General features: G+C 45.9%; 1 protein-coding gene across 1 annotated transcript in view; it reads right to left on the bottom strand.

Annotated features, from left to right (window-relative positions):
- pard3ba (par-3 family cell polarity regulator beta a) overlaps window positions 1-18221 on the bottom strand; it is a 123762-nt gene that overhangs the window by 28372 nt on the left and 77169 nt on the right. The window contains 3 exon segments of the mRNA XM_054624052.1: window positions 5560-5672; window positions 5675-5849; window positions 5934-6044. Coding sequence (XP_054480027.1) covers window positions 5560-5672; window positions 5675-5849; window positions 5934-6044 — 399 coding nt within the window.

Genomic DNA, 18221 nt, shown 5'->3' with positions numbered 1-18221 from the left:
AGCTTCTTCTTTATTAAAGATGGAAATCTGGAGTTTTTGCCAATTGTTGCTGCTTTAACGTGCAGCTAATCAATAGCGGTCTGTGTTTCAGTCCCCCTGCATCCTGCAGACAACGTTGCTGTTAAGATATTCACACTTAATCTCTTGTTTTATTAATTTTTCCACTTATTACTTGCTTTTTATTACTCTCACTCACCCTCGGCTCCACGCACAAACAAACAAACAAACAGACCCTCAGAGAACGGAAGAACGGAGCATCGTTGAGTTGTTGCTTTTTTTTTCTTCTTTTTTTTACCCTACCCCTCTTCATAGCGAACCCATTAGCCAATCCCTGGGCCCCGTAATTAGTGCTGCCATTTTGATTGAGCGTGCGTGTCGCTCTCCCAACGAAACAACACCGTAATTATCTCATTATGCCGCGGCCTCCATCACTGACAACGCCAAATATTATCATATTAATAGCTGAAGACGGAGGCTGATTCTGGATAAAACATTAGAGTGGGGGGGGGGGGGGGGAGTTGAGGTTTGTTGAGTCGAAGTTTGATGGGTTGACAGTCGAGGCAGGCAGGCTGCTTTCGGAACAGTGACAGAAAAAGAGTGTGTTTGCGTCTGTACAGGCACACACATTTGTCCTGTCCTATGTGTGTGTGTGTGTGTGTGTGTGTGTGTGTGTGTGTGTGTGTGTGTGTGTGTGTGTGTGTGTGTGTGAGGGAGACAGGTATGCTCCCCTGTTGTCATCAGCAGCTAATAACCGCTGCTGATTGCCTGTCACAGAACCTGAGGCCGCTAGCGTAAACACAACAGATTGAAGCTTTACTGATCTTTCTCAATAGGACAGTGGGATGCGAGACTGCTTGTCACAAGTTAGACTGTTAAAGGATCTTCTGATTTTCTGTGTCTATATGTGATGTATGGGGGGGGGGGGGGGGGGGGTATTACTCTGAGTGTCTGACGTGTAAATAGACCACAACGGATCAATACATCAATAAGGTCTTATTTTGCTATATTAGCTCAGGCGCGGAAATTGCTGCCACTTAAGTCGGACGTGTTTTCCCTTCAAGCCTCATATTTCATCCATATTTCAGAGTGTCTGAGTATGCAGGTTGATCCTGAGGAGGAGGAGGAGGAGGAGGAGGAAGATGGAGGCTGAGGGGAAGGAAATGAAAGACGCGTCAGAAGACAGAATGAGAGCAAAACCAAACAGCGACAAAAACGACGCTGGGATGGGAACTTGGAGAAGAGCAGGGGAACAAAAAAAACGTCTGCTGTATGAAAGTGAGAGAGGGGTGCAGCTATCCCGTGGTGGTAGCCGGTGTGGGGGCAGACTAATTAGGTAGCGTGCGCCCGCCGCAGGCTGCTTTGGCGACTTCTTCTTGCTGCGGCCAGCTGATTTGAACACAACACGCCGGGGGGAAGAGAAAAAGGCCCAGGCAGGAAGTTTATTCTTGGAGGGAAGCACACATCAAAGTGCACGGTCAATGTTGGGTGTCCTGTTGAGGCATCGGGAGTCCAGTCGGACAGAAATTCGGTCGAGTTCCAAACAGGAAGTGATGGGAAAACAAAGACTTTTCTAATGTCCCCTCCAAATAAAGAAATGTACTTCTTATACTATATCAGATAGTTTGAGTCTCACTGTATAGCTCTGTAGTTTTAGGCTTTAGGAAGGGCTTGTGTGGCACCAAAAAACACTGCATCCTACACTTCCCATAATGCAACTGCCAGTAAAAAGCCCCGAAATAACCCAAACTTTCTCCAGAGACACAACTGTTTTCACTGGCATGCAACAGAACAGACACATTACTCATCATGTATCTGTGTTCTGTTAAGTGCACCGCCATAAAAATGAAACTTGATTAACTCACAATCTAACACCAGCTTCCAGAAACCCCGTCGGCTCTGACCATGAACAAAAAGAAAAGCTGGGGGCTGCTTGAATAAAAAAAAAAAAAAAAAAAAAAAGAAAAGGAAAATTGCTCAGATAGAGCGCCAATGAAAGACGCTTTAAAGGCGGAGGAGACACTGACTTAATGTGCAGTCTGCGCTAATGATGTGTTGTTTTCGAGGGAACAACATATTTTTCTCTTTGAGCTCTTCCTCAGGCAGGTGTTGCCTGACAACTAAATCCACAGAAGAAAACAAGTCGATGCATTTTTCTGTTTGCAGGAACAGTGAATTTCTGCATCTGCTCTAATGGGAAGTCTCCTTATATAACGTCAGCTTTCGCAGGCTGTCTGCTTCCTGTCTTTCCTCTCTATAGGGGAATAAAAATAAAACGTGTCTTCAGTGTTGCACCAAAATGGCGGAGAGAGAGAGAGAGAGAGAGAAAAAAAACACCCAACAACATTAAGGATTTGTAAAAAAAGGAGGCAAAGAAATCTACATCTAAAAAGAGCTTGTAGCTTCTTACGAAAAAAACATTTCAACAATTAGTCGAGGCCTGTCTGGAGTGATTTTGGATTTGGACGTTGTCACAGTGTCAGGTGAACCTAAAGGCGTGTAATTCTGGCGCCGCGTGGTAGGAATGTGGGAGCACGCTCACTGATGTGTCATCTACTTGTCTTAGCTTACAAGCTCACCTTCATCTTCCTTTTCTTAGCACAATGGTGTGTGTTTTTTTTATTTTATTATTTGGTGTGCACCTCTCTCCTGAGAGAGAGAAAAAGTCTTTACATCTCTCTGCTTTGGCCTCACTCTCTCTCTCTCTCTCTTTTTCATCCTCCCTCCTCTTTCATCTCATCTTCCCTGTTTTTCTTGCTCCAGCCACTAAGAGTGCCTCGCGGCTAATAAAATTTGACAAGCATAGCTAACCTTTTTTTTCCCTCCTCCACAGGTCAGCCTGTAGCGCCGCGCTAATCAAATGTGACGCCCATCACGGCACACACCTGCCATTGAGGGCCCTAATGAAAATGTCCGACAGTAAATTAGGGAGACAGCGCCGGAGTCCGCCGTTCTGGGCCGAGACAGGGAAGGGGGGAGGGGCAATAATATGTCTCAGTTGGCAAAACTAAGCAAACATAGTGGACGCGTGCGAGGCATGCACGTTTACCTCCGAAAACATTACATTAAGGGTGTCCCTCTTGTATAATGAGCACTTTCCTCCTCAGCATCAATAAAACAGTAGAAGATGAGAGAAACCAGATATGTTGTTCCCTTGGAAACAATAAAAGTTTTGCATGCAGCTATCAAAGACTGCTTTGTGTAGTGAGAGGCAGGCTTTGCACTCATGCATATACTCTAAATACATACACACACACACACACACACACACAGTAAGTAATCTTACACCTATGATTTCAGGGCAGTGGTATAAAACTAGCGGACCACACACAGCATTGTTGCTAGGTTACACAGGGCTTCCTTGCAGGCGCATTACAGGTGGGTGGTTTTGTGTGTGTGTGCATCTATTTCTGACCGTGTGTGTGTCTGTGTGAATGAAAGGCGCCGGGGGTTCCAACGTTGCGGCGGGCTCCGTGTGTGTGTGTGTGTGTGTGTGTGTGTGTGTGTGTGTGTGTGTGTGTGTGTTTAAACGGATGTGCCGACTTTGTGAATGAGCGCACTCGTCCAAGCCGCAGGTGGTGTGGGGGGGGAATGGAAATAGTCTAGCCATGTGTGAGCCTGGGTGAGGGAGGTGACCATGGAATACATCTGAGGTCATCCAACATGGCCGGCTATATTTAAATATTGAACACACCTTTTATTTTGGCGGGCACAATTTCTGCAGTTTTTTTTCCCCCCATCTCTAGAGACTCACATGCAGAGCTAACAAGCCAAACGCATGCTCCTCATCCATCATGCTAATGCTAAAGACTAGCTAACATGCATTATGAGCGAAATAAGGGAGGAGGGAGAACGGACGAGTGACACACAGAGAGTGTAAGAGAGACAGAGAGAGAGAGAGGGGGGAGAGGGGGAGAAAACAGGCTGGTAATGAAGTACCCACCACTAGTGGATGAGAGCTAAAGTGGTCTAACAGATCTGTCAGGCTGCTAGACTGTGGCTAATTATCCCTCCTCCTCTTTTGTCTGCATCCACTCCTCTGTCACTTCCTCCCTCTCGAATTGAATCGGCCTATCTGACGCGTTTTACTCCCCTCTCCATTCTGGCTCCTTCTCTACACTCTATTCCCCCTTCCCTTTTTTTTTTTACTTTTACGTCCGTCCCTCCTTCTGTCACTTCTTTCCATTCCCATCTGTCTCCTTTCCACGTCCAAACCCCTCTCTCTGTATCCTCTTTTTTTTTTTTTTTCCTGGATGAGATTGGGTGTCTTGGGCTTAGTTTTTTGATTTGCAAGTCAATAGTAATTTCTGTCAGAGAGTTTTAGAATGACGGAAGTTTTAATGTGGCCTGTATTATTTCACACGGGAAATGATAAATTTGCATTAGAATCCTCCCTAGATTTTCTCAGTTTTTTGAACAAAAACGGCTGCGCGTTAAACCCGGAGGTTTTAAAAACTTCAGCAGGAATAATACATAATGTGGGAATGAATGACGGCTCTGATGAGCGACACTCAAATGAACGGATTTGCACTAAATATAAATAAGTGAGTTTTGTCTCCTAAGTTGAAGAAAACAAAAATATGTCGCTGCCCTGGACCTTTTTCTATTACATATTCATATATATTATTCATGGCGTGGCATGCGTGAACACCTTGGGTCGTCCCGAGTGACTCCATTCTGCATCCCTATTTGTATCCAGAGCTGAGCCACTGGTGATTGCCTCTGCCCTAACACATTACGGTGCAGAGTGTGAACAGACTAGCATGCAGCTGGTGGCTTTTTAAATTCACACAGCATCACGTCGAGGAAGAGAGGGCAGAGCGGAGGGCGACCTTGTGCTTTAAGCAACGTGTTCTTTCTGCACCTGGACGCCGTTAAGTATTCTTTGTGTGGTTGTGAGTCGGTAGAATTTCACACGGGTAGAGAGGATGCACTATTTATGGAGCGTCGGGCTATCCCATAGTTTGGGAGGGACACAATTGCGCCCTTTGCAAATTGTTAAAACATGCAAAACATTATTATATCTCCATATTTTATGCTTGGCAGTAAAACTGACTTTTTATACAATAACTTTATACTGACAGTCTTGCTATAAATTTTGTGCAAAAATGTAAGTATCAAGTAGAAATCATGTTTTAAGAGAGTTTTTTTTGTCAAAATAATCACAACAGACGTTACATAAATCTTGCATGGCATTACTGTATACGTGTGTGTGTGTGTGTGTGTGTGTGTGTGTGTGTGTGTGTGTGTGTGTGTGTGTGTGTATGAGGGTGTTTCTACAGTGGGAGCATGCAATCATGTTTTATGCATTTCGCGGCTTGGCATGAATGGGCATGAATGCAAATACTCCCTCAGTCATGCAGGTCGAGGCCGTGGCCCGTGACCTTGTGTGTACACACCTACCTGCACAACTCTACACAGAAATACAGATGCAAACACTACACACACACACACACACACACACACACACACACACACATGTTTAAAACACACTTGTGAGGTCATGTCATGAGAGAACCAGTTGGGTCCTCGTGAGTATAGGAGATGTAAATCCTCCCTCACCTGTCTGCCTGTGTTTGATGCTGGTTCTGCACAGCCGCCGGGGGTCTGGACTTCATGACCTTGGCGTAGAGCCCGTCCAGCTCCTCGGAGGAAGCCCTGGCCGAGTTGGGCCCCCCGACAGCGCCGCCGGGGAGGGCGTGCGGCTGACGAACGGCTGCGGCGAGGGCGGCGGGCGGAAGTTGTTGATGCGGGCGTAGTTGGGGTCGCTGTCGTCGTCCTCCACGTCGGGGAAGGAGGCGGAGTCCGGGGTGAGGTGGCCCGATCGGACCTCGGCGTAACGCGGGTCGTAGCTGTCGGAGAGGAGGCAGTTAAGACACGGGGACGATACCAAAACATGCATTCTTCTTCTCATTCCACACGGGTCTGATTCATACCTGCCCCGCTGGTCCTGGTTCCGGTCCAGCTCCTCTTCACTGAGGGCCTCCAGTTTGCCCTTGGACGCTTTGGCAGCATCTTTGCTCTTGTCGTCTTTCTTCTTACCAAACCTGGACACAACACAGGGAGAGACACCGATGCAACAAGTGTTAAACAACCTGCTCTGTCAAGGGCAAAAATGTATTCAGATTATGTGAGCTTCCTGCTCATCTTTATAATCTCAAAACCTCAGGCAGACAACATCAGAGGCTGCAAAAAAATGTGCTTTTATTTTGAAGTATTAATGAGAATCTTTTTGCAGACTTTTAAGTTGAAACAATAAAACTTTACTCAGGCAACAGAGCTTGCACGATTTGATGAAAGTGGCTCTTTAGCTCACACAACATGCGACCACCACGCACACGCACACACACACACACACACACACACACACACACACCTCAACATACATGCACACTGCTGGGAAAACTCATTCTCACTTCTGTGTGTCCATTAGTGGCTTTGCCTGCTCTATGATAGATATGGTTATAATGTCACAGCAGGCACTGACTAACCAAAGTGTGTGTGTGTGTGTGTGTGTGTGTGTGTGTGTGTGTGTGTGTGTGTGTGTGTGTGTGTGTGTGTGTGCATGAAAAAGGGGTCTAGTTGTCTCACTGCATATGGAGCATGAATATTTTAACATTTTGTCCAATAAAATAGTGTGCCATGTTTTTCTTATCAACTTTGCCATAACGACCATCATCATCATCATCATCATTCCTGAGCTCTTATTCTTTTAAAAATATACTCGTCACCTTTGTTCCAGTTTTAATGAAGCTCCACTTCACACTTTCAAATTTTTTTTAGCAAGTCTTTTCCTCTAAATATTTAATATTCTTCTATATCTCTCACATCGTCTTTCTCACCCTCTCTCTCTCTCTCTCTCTCGCCTCCTCCGTCTCACCCAACCAACCGTACTTCTTCATTTTTTGTCTCTCTCTCTCCTCTCTCTCTCTCCTGCTGAGCCAATCTAATGTCTGTGTTTATCTCATTAACAGCGAGGCTCTCGCTCGTTGCTGCTACAGGCAGATACGTGGCCTGAATGGCAACCCCGCCGGCTCCCCCCGGCCCAGAAGCATCAGAATCGGCGGTGAGGTGAGAGAGCTGGACAGGGAGGCCACGCCGACCTGCCGCGAGTGCTGCAAACCAATTAGTGTTGTTTATGAGCTAATCCAGTCACCTCACTTATACCTGTGTGTTTTAACAGCCGAGCAGATATTCACACTGCTTATGTTTCGCTGTGAAGACGGCGCAGAGAGGTGACATCTTTTTTATTTTTTAAAAACAGCTAATAGTCACTTTATATTTGTATTTTCTCAGACTATATGCACAGTTTAATACAACCAGTACAGTTACATCCTGATCTTTGAGCCATTTTTTATCAACTTTAAATGTGTCATCTCTAACATCCTTCCTTTCATTTGTATTTCGTCTTCAGCCCATGTTGCCATGATGTCTCTCCACCTCGCTTCCTGGAGATCACTCGCCGCAGAAAAGAAACAGTGTGGGCGCTGCCTCAGCGGCTTTTTTTTCTTTTTTGTTTCTACAGATTCTCTCTCTTCTCGGAACTATTTTGATTTTCCACGCACTCCCACATTAGGCGGGAGACGCAAACAGACTACCAATTACTTCCCTGATGAGCATATAGAGTTCGGTTATGTATAAAAAAGGAAATATCTGCACTATTTATCTTAGTGTGCGTCAATAGATATATATATATATATGATTATCAAAAAAAAGCTAAGGTTTTTCTTGGCTTAGATGCCTGGTAGATTCACCACGCCCACACACACAAACACACCCACCCCCACACACACACACACACACACACAGAGCACCTTAATCAACATTCAAAGGGGGCAGAGGTCCACAGTTGGACCCATCATTATAACTGCCTTAATTAGGAAAGCCTCCTTTTCCCACTGCATTGTCTGTGGAGTAGATGGAAGGAAAGAGAAGGGGGATGCAGAATGGGTGTGGGACTCCCAATTAGAGACATGTACCTGCCATGAGGGAGGCGGTTATCCCCCGTTCTCCCATTATCTTATCCCCTTCTTCTTTGCAAAAAAACTCCCATCTTTTTCCCACTGCGGTGAGCCAACTGTTTGTTAACGACGTCTCTTTCTTTCTCTCTTCTCTCTCTCTCTCGGTCTGTCTATATTCTTTTTTTTTCATTACTCTCTCTCTGTTCTTTATTAATTTCTGTCTCTTCTGAGGACAGTTTCTGCTCTGTCACTCTTTCAGAAATCTGACAGTTAATTTCCTGTCAAGTGCCCGATTTCTTTGCTGGATAAAAAAAAAAAAGAATTAGAAAATAGAAAATAGAAAGAAATGACAGAACCGTGGAGAGGTAAGCGGATGCACAAACACCTTAATAACTACACACAGCAATCTAGACACACAATGCAGGTGTAAGCGGCCGCACACGACAGCAGCATACATCAACATGGGTCACACACACACACACACACACACACACACACACACACACACACACACACACACACACACACACACACACACACACACACACACACACACACACACACACACACACACACACACACACACACACACACGGTTACTCTATGGGGAACTGCAAACAGTCTCAAGGAGTAGGACATCTCATTAACTTGGCATTATCTACCTACAAACCCACTCCATCAAACGCTCATTAGGGGGTCTGGGTGAGTCGGGCCCGCTCTGGTGTCCCATTTAATACACTCCCCACTGCCACTGGAGCTACTGGGAACCATTATTGGCGCGTCGCTGTCATCATTAGCCCGGCGTCGCCCCGGCGTCCCCTCATCCTGAGAGGACACGAGTGTTGGTTTTTTGCATTGAACTCTGGGAGTGAGAGTTCCCTGCTGGTAATGTTTGTCACGATAAATAACTGTTTATGGGTGATTTAGAGTTTATTGCGCCATTTTGAAGCACAATTCAAATTCATAAGGAAGTGTAAAAGAACTAATTTGATCAATTTTCTTCTTCAATTTTCCTCTTCCTCTTCCTCTCTCGAATTCCCTGTGAGAAACTGAAGTCGGCGATCATGGACGATGAATACCGCTCAACTACTGCTGCTTTGGACAGCCAGCCAGTAGTACCGGAAGCTCTCTTAGCGGCTGCTAAGAAACTGGACTGACTGTAATTACTACAGCTACCGTCATTCTCATTACTTTAGGAGAGGGGTGGGGTAGGGGAGGGGTGGGGGGAGCGTGCCCTGCGCTCAGTTAGCTGTGCTCTAATGAGGCTCTATATGCAACAAGGAGATCACAGTCAGCCAGGGTGCTGAAGTCACCAACCTGACCCGTGCAATTAGCCCCCCCCCCCCTCCAGACAAACTCACTCCGTTAGAACAAACTTATCTATTACGGAACATTTTCTTAACAAACCGCATCAGACGGCTGCAGACACGAAACCCAGCGTTTCATCTCTGCAGACTAAAGGCCGTGACATCTTTCAGGAAATCACGTCTTTCCGCTTCTTGTAGCATTTGCTTTTTTTAAACGGCAATTGTGACAACAACTCTGAGCAGTGTGAGTTTGAGTGTGCGTCGCCTTAATAAGCTTTTCCTATCTGGTTGCAGCGTGGAACCAGTGGGTGGTAAGGTGGGACATAACGAGGGATGCGAGAACGCTGTCTGAAACCGTGTGTGTGTGTGTGTGTGTGTGTGTGTGTGTGTGTGTGTGTGTGTGTGTGTGTGGAGGGAGTCGTGTTTTCAGGATTTAATTGACATGTGTGCATCGTATGTGTGAGCTCACATGCTCGCAGACTTGACGAAACTCGTGAACACCTTGGCGTACGGTGTTTGAGGTGAGCGCGCACACACACACACACACACACACACACACACACACACACACACACACACACACACACACACACACACACACACACACACACACACACACACACACACACACACACACACACACACACACACACACACACACACTTAAGCTCGAGAGGAAGTGAAACACAGAACGACATAGCTGGTTTAGCATCTTAAGCTACATACAAAAAAATGCCTTAAAAGTGATGAGAAAGATCTTAAAAGTGATCCTCAAATCGTACAAAGAGCCGATGTCAAGAGGCTAAAACACACTTCTGTTTTAAAACGCTGGTATAGTTTCTCTCATCCACACATTCATGGGTGCATCCTGACCCCCCCCCTGTATTCCTTTAGAGAAACTGCTGTATGTTTTTTTTTCTGCCATGATCTTAACTTTAACGCAAATAGTAACGTCCTCGAGGAGAGGAAAGCATGAAACATAGCCTTGGGGTGTAAAATTTGCCATTTTTAAAAATATTTCTAACGTGATAAAAGACAAAAACATGATTGGAGAAGCCTTAATGGTGTGATGCTCCAGACTTAAATCACAGCAGAGGCGGAACACAGAGATTTCTTGCAACAGTCTCGATGTGTTTTATGGAAACGGAAGAAGAAAAAGAGAGAAAACTGGCAAAATATCCCATTTGTTTTGGGGAATGAATGAACGTGAGATAGAGAGGCAAAAAGAAGCAGAGAGGGTGAAACCCCCCCCAAAAAAAAAACGATAAAAAAAGAACAAGAAATGATTTAAATGAGCGCTGGCTACAACAGACCGTCTGCCTTGGAGAATAAACGGGAGACGGGAAGAATAGGAAGAAAAGAGAGGAAGTAAAAGAGAAAGTGAGAGAAAGAGAGGAGAGAAGGATGGGTGAGCCAAAGCTCCCGTGAAAGTGCAGCTCGGCTGGGGAGGAATAAGGAGCTTAGGAATATATAGAAGCGATGCGGCGGCGTTCGGAGGCACGGGGGAGAACAGTTAATCAGCCAAGCAGAAATGTTATCGCGGTAATTAGATTGCTCTGTATGTATTTGGAGAGGAGCGCTCACATCTCGGTGGGGCTTCTCGCAGGAAAGAGGGAGGAAAAAGGGAGACGGATGGAGGGAGGGTGAGAGAGAGAAAACAAACCGAGGAGCAGACAGAGAGAGAGAGAGAGAGAGAGAGAGAGAGAGAGATTAACACTATAGAGAGCTGTGATGTAACACGGGGCCTCCTTCTCATGTTCTGGCATCGCGGGCGCTACTTCACGGTGAGACGAGTCGGAAAATATTCCCCGGCTCGAAAATAGACAGAATGACACCGGAGGCCAAAAATAGACAACAAGTGCTCTTTAAAAAAAACAAAAAAACAAAAAAACGGCGTGGTTTCCTGGTGGAACCGAGGATCAGGCTACAAGTAGACTGTCAACCCCCGAAAACAACAACAAGGTCAAGCCGGGTCGCTGAGAGCTTTGATTGACAGCGCATGTCAGCCAATCCTGGCATCTCCCCGCCCTCTGTTCGATAATGAAAACAGCCAGCAGGTCTGGAGTTTCCCCCCCCACTGGGCATAATTAAAATCTATTTTTCAGACTTCCTGTCCATGATGCTCTTTGTGTCTCACACCCGCAATTTGGCCCGAATCAGCTCCTGTTAATGGCGGATATAAGCAGCGATAGGACTGGGGGAAAAAAAAAAAAAAGAAAGAAAGAAAGAAGGAGAGGAGAGTGTGAGAGATCTGCTCGGCGCTAATCGTAGTTAAAAGAGCTTCACTTAGAACGCATTAATAATTAAGGGAGGAAGACGCGGGTGGATGATTCATCCGTTAGTTCGTATTTTCATATTTAATTCCGCAGAAGGACGGAGCAAGTGCATGAGAAGATCTGCTGCGAATACATAAAAGGTCAAAAGGGGAGGAATCAGTTTGATTTTTTTTTTTTTTTTTTTTTTTTTTTAAACAACTGGAGGAGGAAAGATGGAGGCAGACAGACACACAGATATGAATGCACAGCAGGTTGTTCTCAGGGGAACAGAAAGCTGATATGGAAAGCTCTTCTTAATCAACGCCTGGCCAGTCCCCCAAGTACTGGTACTCCAGTCTGACAAAAGAGAGAGGGGTGGAGGGAAGAGAGGAAAAAGGAGGGGGGAGGGTGCCAGGAAAAGGAAATAGGAAAAGAAGGAGGTAAAGGGAAAAGGAAGAAGAGGAAAAGAGAAGGAGGCAGGAAGGAGAGAGTTGGAGAAAGGGAGAACAAGGTGTGTGGCTGAATGATAGAAGAAGAAAGAAGAAAAAGGGAAGAGAGGAGGAAGGGAGAAAAAAGTAGTAGAGAAAGAGAAGACAGAGACATGAAAGGGGAGATAAAGTGGAGAAAAAAAAGACAAGTGATAGAGAGGGAAGGAGAACAGAGGAGTGGAGCAGGGAGGAAAGAGAGAGAAAGAGCAAATGGGGTGAGAGAGGGTTCTGTTGTGCCGTCCGGGGGCCGCCTGCTGAAATATGGGCCTCCCTTTAATTGTTTGCATCCCCATTTTGTGTCATATTTCAGCAACAAGCATGCAAAAATCTCTCGCCACCGGCAATTTGTCTCGTCTTTCCTCTTCTGCGCCCACTTCTGTCAGGGAGGGCATTAATATTTAAACGAGACCACTGAGCACACACACACACACACACACACACACACACACACACACACACACACACACACACACACACACACACACACACACACACACACACACACACACACACACACACACACACACACACACACACACACACACACACACACACACACACACACACACACACACACACACACACACACACACATAACCAAAAGCCTGGAAGCTGTTTGGTTGGTGTGACTTGGGGAAGATTTCCTATTTAAAAAGGGTAAATTCGTCGACATTATTAATTAATTAATTTGCATACGTGCATTTTTAATGCATGGTGGATAGGTTAGGATCGAGCAGGATAAAGTATTTTCATACCCTAAACCTTTTTTAAAAAAAAATTCTGTTCTCCCAGCTGGCGGGGGGAGGCCAGGTCAGTGCGGCTCCAGATGAGAGCCATTGGCAGACTGGGAAAGGTTAGACTCTTGGCTTCTCGGGGGCCCCTCCACACATCCTCGGACAAGAAACACTTAACCTTCTCCGTCTGGAAGAAGCCGAGGTCACGCTCTCTGTGTGTGTGTGTGTGTTTTGGTGGGAGATGCATGAGAATGTGTGTGTGTGTGTGTGTGTGTCTGCTCTCTTGCATGTGTGTGCCATTAGACATTAAATGACAGAGGAAGCCCATCCATCACACGCGACGTGAAGATGACTGTACGGGAACACGGCCGCCATCGGAGGTGTAATCGCTTCCTGGCGCCCCGCCGAGTATGTATGAGATCAAATGCTAATTGGTCATGACTGTTTCCTGTGGCCACATGAAGACCTTTAATTGGCCGGTGAGTGATGGGCCGTCTGGACGATACGAATGTGTCTGCGCCTCGGGATCAATCCGAAAAACGTCATAACTCGATCGGAGCTGATGGATCGGGAGACTGATCGACGCAAATGGGAGTCCCGGCTCAAACCGTCTCATTTGATAATTAGCTTATTATGGGGAAAATAATTCACTGCACAAAATGTGGGTATCGTGTTCCTCAGCTGGATGAGGCGCAGACGTTACCGGTTGGAAATGAAAAAAAAGAAGAAAAAAAAAACAATTCTAAATGAGTTCCGTGCCGTTTGAAAAATGTGACAGCTACTGGAAAAACTCTAGAGGACATTAGCGAGTGATTACCGTTCCTGAAGATTGCTCCTCACATCCCTGTGTAATAGATGATGTGGCTGGCTAAAGAAGTTAGACAAGAGAGCGTATGATTGGACAGTATAGACCTCCATAACTTCCTGGTGAAGTCTGGAGGGCTGGAGGTACACAAGTTTGTTTGAAGCCTATGAATAAAGTAATTAATTCTGTTTCGCAGCTCCGGCGGAGTCACGTCACGGTCCGGAAAAATGCGGAGGAGCGATTCGGCATCCCCGCTGTAAAATAAGTGAGCGCTCAGAGCCAAATGGTGTGGCGGAAGAGGAGGAAAGGGAGGCAGGTGTAGCCATGGCATGAAAGACGAGGAACATCAAGGGCCTTTTCAGGGTGAGAAGAGAAGGGGATGATTTCAAGGATGGGGGGGAGGCGTGAGTGATGTAGAGAGGGAGAGAGAAGGGAGGGGAGGGGGAGGAATGTTGTGACTGCCCCTTTATCAGCTGATATATATGCATGAGGATTTCCTCATCATCTCCGCTGTCAATTCCCCCATCCCTCTGATATTTGACTGACAGCTCGCATCAACACCAATAAACCCGCACATCATTTTCAGGGAAGCTGGCCATCGCGCCGGATTGGAGGGAGGAAAAAAAAAAAAAAAAAAAGTTAATTTGTTTTTCCCGGCGGCTGCCGTCGGCGATAGCGCCCGCGACTGTTTTTGCCTCCACGGCGAAGTTGTAAATTAGAATTATGCCTCAATAGAGGGTTGAAGGAGGCGGTTTTTTCTGCTATGCGGAAGCTCATTTCCCAACGACTGGGAGAATACTTGGCAGTTTTTTATATTTAGGGCGGCGGGAGTGTCGCGGGGAGCAAATTGTGCACAAATCTGAATTATGAAAAGAGCATTTTAAGACTACTTCCTCTCAGTGGGTGCTGTTAACACTACTTCAATGTCAAAGCACATTTCTGGGGTTGAGAGGTTTGATGGGAAAAGAACAAGTTAGGAATTATAATAACGGATAAACTTTGAGAGCCATAATGGCTTCAAATAACAATGATGCAGTTTGAGGAAATGCACGCACAGATAAAAGCAACTCTCCTTTTCCTCTAATTGCAGGTTAGAGCGAAGAAAAAAGGGAGGTGACATTAACCCTCTGAGGGATTTGCATGATTGCCGTCTCCATTTCATCATTCCAACCTCCGACCATCACGTACAAGTACATGAAACGGGGTCTGTGATGCTTTACCTTCCCTGTGAAGGTGTATTTAACGCGGCCCTGATTAGCGAGCCGCGGGCCGCGTGGCCCCCGTACGTGCCAAGTGTTGCAAGGAAAGTGATTTGTGGTTTGGGCATGTATTATTAATGCGAAGATAAAGACATGAATGGAGATGAAGTGAGAGAGAGAGAGAGCGATAATGTGCAAAATGTATGGCCTTATGCATATTTTACAAAAGAGAATACCAACATTAATAAATACTCTCTTGAAGACTCCGGCTCTGATTTTCCACATCAGCGCAGCTAACGGATCCCTTAAATGCCAGATGACACGGCGGATCAAAGAAATCCACCTGCAGCGCGTTAACCGACGGTGGGATTAGGTAATGCACCTCCAAATTAGCCCCGTCACAGATTAGAGTCACGGCTAAGACGCCCGCACAAACATGTCACAGGGATTTCGGGGAACACTTTTGACAACCCGGGGGAACTACATCCGTCCTTCCCTTCCTCACCTTTCCTTTCCTTTCCTTGCTGGTGTTCAAAGTCACAATCACGCATTTTCTCATATTGTCAATCTTTTCCAGGGCCGTTCCTGCGCAGACAAAGAAAAGAGAGCCCCCGACGACAGAAAACCTCACGCTGAAGGAATCCGGGGAACATCGCGCCTCGTTCTTGTTTAATTGGCAGGAGGTCTCTGGGACCTCACAGCTCATATTAGCACTCTTAATCATAGATAATCACCAACTTGTGTGAACTCAAGTGGGACTTCAGAGCTCATCTTTGTCTAACGCAGATCAGTAAATCAATGGGTTCATTCAAGGAATAAGAGAGATGATTGAGGTCAGGAAACGAGGAAGGGGGAGGGGGGGGGGGGCTCATCGTGAAGCTAAAAGAGGAAGGGAGCAAGTGCCCAAGGAAAAAAAGGGAGCGAGGAGTGTGCAAATGACAGCGGTAATCCATCCCAAAACATCTCGCGGTGTGACAACAAGGCTTTGGGTTTTTTTTCTTCTGCAGAGCACAGCCCACCAGTGACTACCTCTCCACCCTGCACATCCTGCTGCTCCGCGATAGGACGAGAGCGGAACGGACGGCGCTAATTGGCTTGCTTGGCTGTCGGATTGCTTCGGCGCCGCCAACAGAGGATCGGTGGCGAGGGGATATATATATATATATATCGTGTTGTATGCGGATTTGTAAACAGAGCATCAAAAAAAAAAAAAGGGGGGGGGGGGGGCGGCTTTCATGTCCTTTAATTTAACGGAGGGGTGGTGGCGGTGGTGCTGCGATGTCACTGGGAGACTTGGCGACAACTAAACGTTGATCCTGAGTGACTGACGGGACGGTCGGGGACAGACGGGTGGTGTCAGCGCCACAGCAGGGCTGGTGGGTTCCAGAATGGGATGGAGATGGAGTCACGCTGGAGCGACACTCTCAGAGGATGTTAGTCACAAGCTATATCCGTCAAACCCTGACCTCCTGATTAACTCGGTTTGGAATCGCACTATAATAAGTCTAATCCTCGCACAGGACCAAGTGTGAGCTCAAGCATGAGCTGTGCACAGCAGAATTAATGCCGAGATCAACTTCCCGAGGATGAGAAACTTGAGAGAAAACCCTCCACTTTCTGCATGGAATCATAATGTTTGTTTTATTAAATTGAGAAAGCGTACTCTCAACTTCCTTGTTTGATCAAGACGTCTGAACCCCTGACCAGGTTATCCTCTTTGTTCTGCGTGGATGAGAGAGAGAGAGAGCAGCAGTGAAGTGAGTTCCACTGTCGGCGGGTCGCAGCGCCCCCCCGAGGCTACGTTAAAAAGGCAGAGACTTCACCCGAGGCGGGCGGTCACCCTCTGCGGAGGGAAGGTCTGAAGGGCGCCGCCATTTGTCCGGGCTTATTTAGCAGACGGGGGACGCTCCGACGGGCCGCTGATGAAACCGAGTGAGAGACGAGCACGGATGAAGCAGCTCGCCAATCAGAGGGTTTCAGTCAAATCACGTGATCTTCGTCAGCAGATAGAGTTTGCCTAATTTGAATTCCAATATCATACTTTTCTCAGCACTTTGAGGACTTTTAAAAACCACCATGAGCACTATTATTTAAATGTTTTAAACCAATAGCAATGTGAGCATTTTCACATTTCACATTAAATCAAATAATCCATTTTATTTTCCATCTATGATCAATTCATTGTTTAACTAATAAAACATTATTAAAGAACAGAGTCTTTACAAGCATATAACAAAAATGAACTACCTCATAGTGTGTCAATGTTCCACAAAACATAGAAAACTGTACTTAAGACACAACAATATAAGCAAACCATCATGATGCAATACCACTAAAAGTCAATAGACGACAATATTGAATACAATTCAAATTTGAATTAAGAGCAATTTCTACTATAAATCAGGGCACTCTACAGAATGGCATCATAATGCAGAAAAATTGCCAAATGAGGTCGATTTTTCTGAGCTTTCCCACTATGAATTTAAAAAAAAAAATCACGTTGTGCTGAACTGGTTGAGTATCGTTTCATCATTTTTATGAAACAACACTAAGTCTCTTTGGTCAAAACCAAGACGGCAAACTTTATTACTCTTTTCAATCTCGACAAAGCCAGCGCAGGCCAGATCCACTCCTTCCGTTCTTACCTTTCACAATAAAATCCTTAAATGTACCACTTTCGCAGGTGAGTATTTCCTATTTTGTGTCACCCGCTGTGTGTGTAAAGGCCTCCACTAGGCACAATTACAGTCATTTGTATAAGTGTGCCATGTTTAATATCACTTGGACTAAACAGCAGTGTGTTTGTCAGCACCTTTGACCTTTTTAAATACATACGTCACCCTTACCAATCCCCAACTGTTGACCTTTAATTGAAGCACTCCCGTTATGCCAGCAGGTGTAATAATGTCAAACGATGGCAGACTCACACCAGCTGTGGAAGTGATGCACTTCACATAGAAAGGTATCACGTATGGATTTAGGGAGGAAAAAAACCGACAAATGTTGCCATAGCAAACGTGATCTCCGGAGGTCACCTTACACCCAGCTGTTTGCGCTACGCCGCCGCCAAAAACAACTCGTTCCTCAAACACTGGCGCGGCTAAACTAAATATTTATGGCCGCCGAAAAAAAGGACAGGGCCCGCTTCCAACATTTTGTTGTGCTAGCTGCTGTTGCGCACACTTTCACCGCGGAGGTAAATTGAGGTCATATGTTTATAATTTGCCCTTTTCCCTAATGCTGCCATTGGAGTAAAATAACATTTGAGAGCCAGCAATTAGATTGAACCGCGCAATACTCCAGCTAATTAAGTCATATTTCAAGTTCAATAACGATCAAGACGGCCAGATAAAGGCCAGGGAGAGAGAGAGAGAGAGAGAGAGAGAGAGAGAGAGAGAGAGAGAGGGCGAGTGTGTGGTGCAACAATCTGGAAGCTTTTTATACAAGACTCCGTTCTATTGTTGAGGGAGAAAAG

This window comes from Anoplopoma fimbria, chromosome 22 (genome assembly GCF_027596085.1).
Source record: "Anoplopoma fimbria isolate UVic2021 breed Golden Eagle Sablefish chromosome 22, Afim_UVic_2022, whole genome shotgun sequence".
Lineage (NCBI taxonomy): Eukaryota > Metazoa > Chordata > Actinopteri > Perciformes > Anoplopomatidae > Anoplopoma > Anoplopoma fimbria.
The sequence above is the reverse complement of the archived record's forward strand: the minus strand, read 5'-3'. Positions and strand labels throughout refer to the sequence as shown.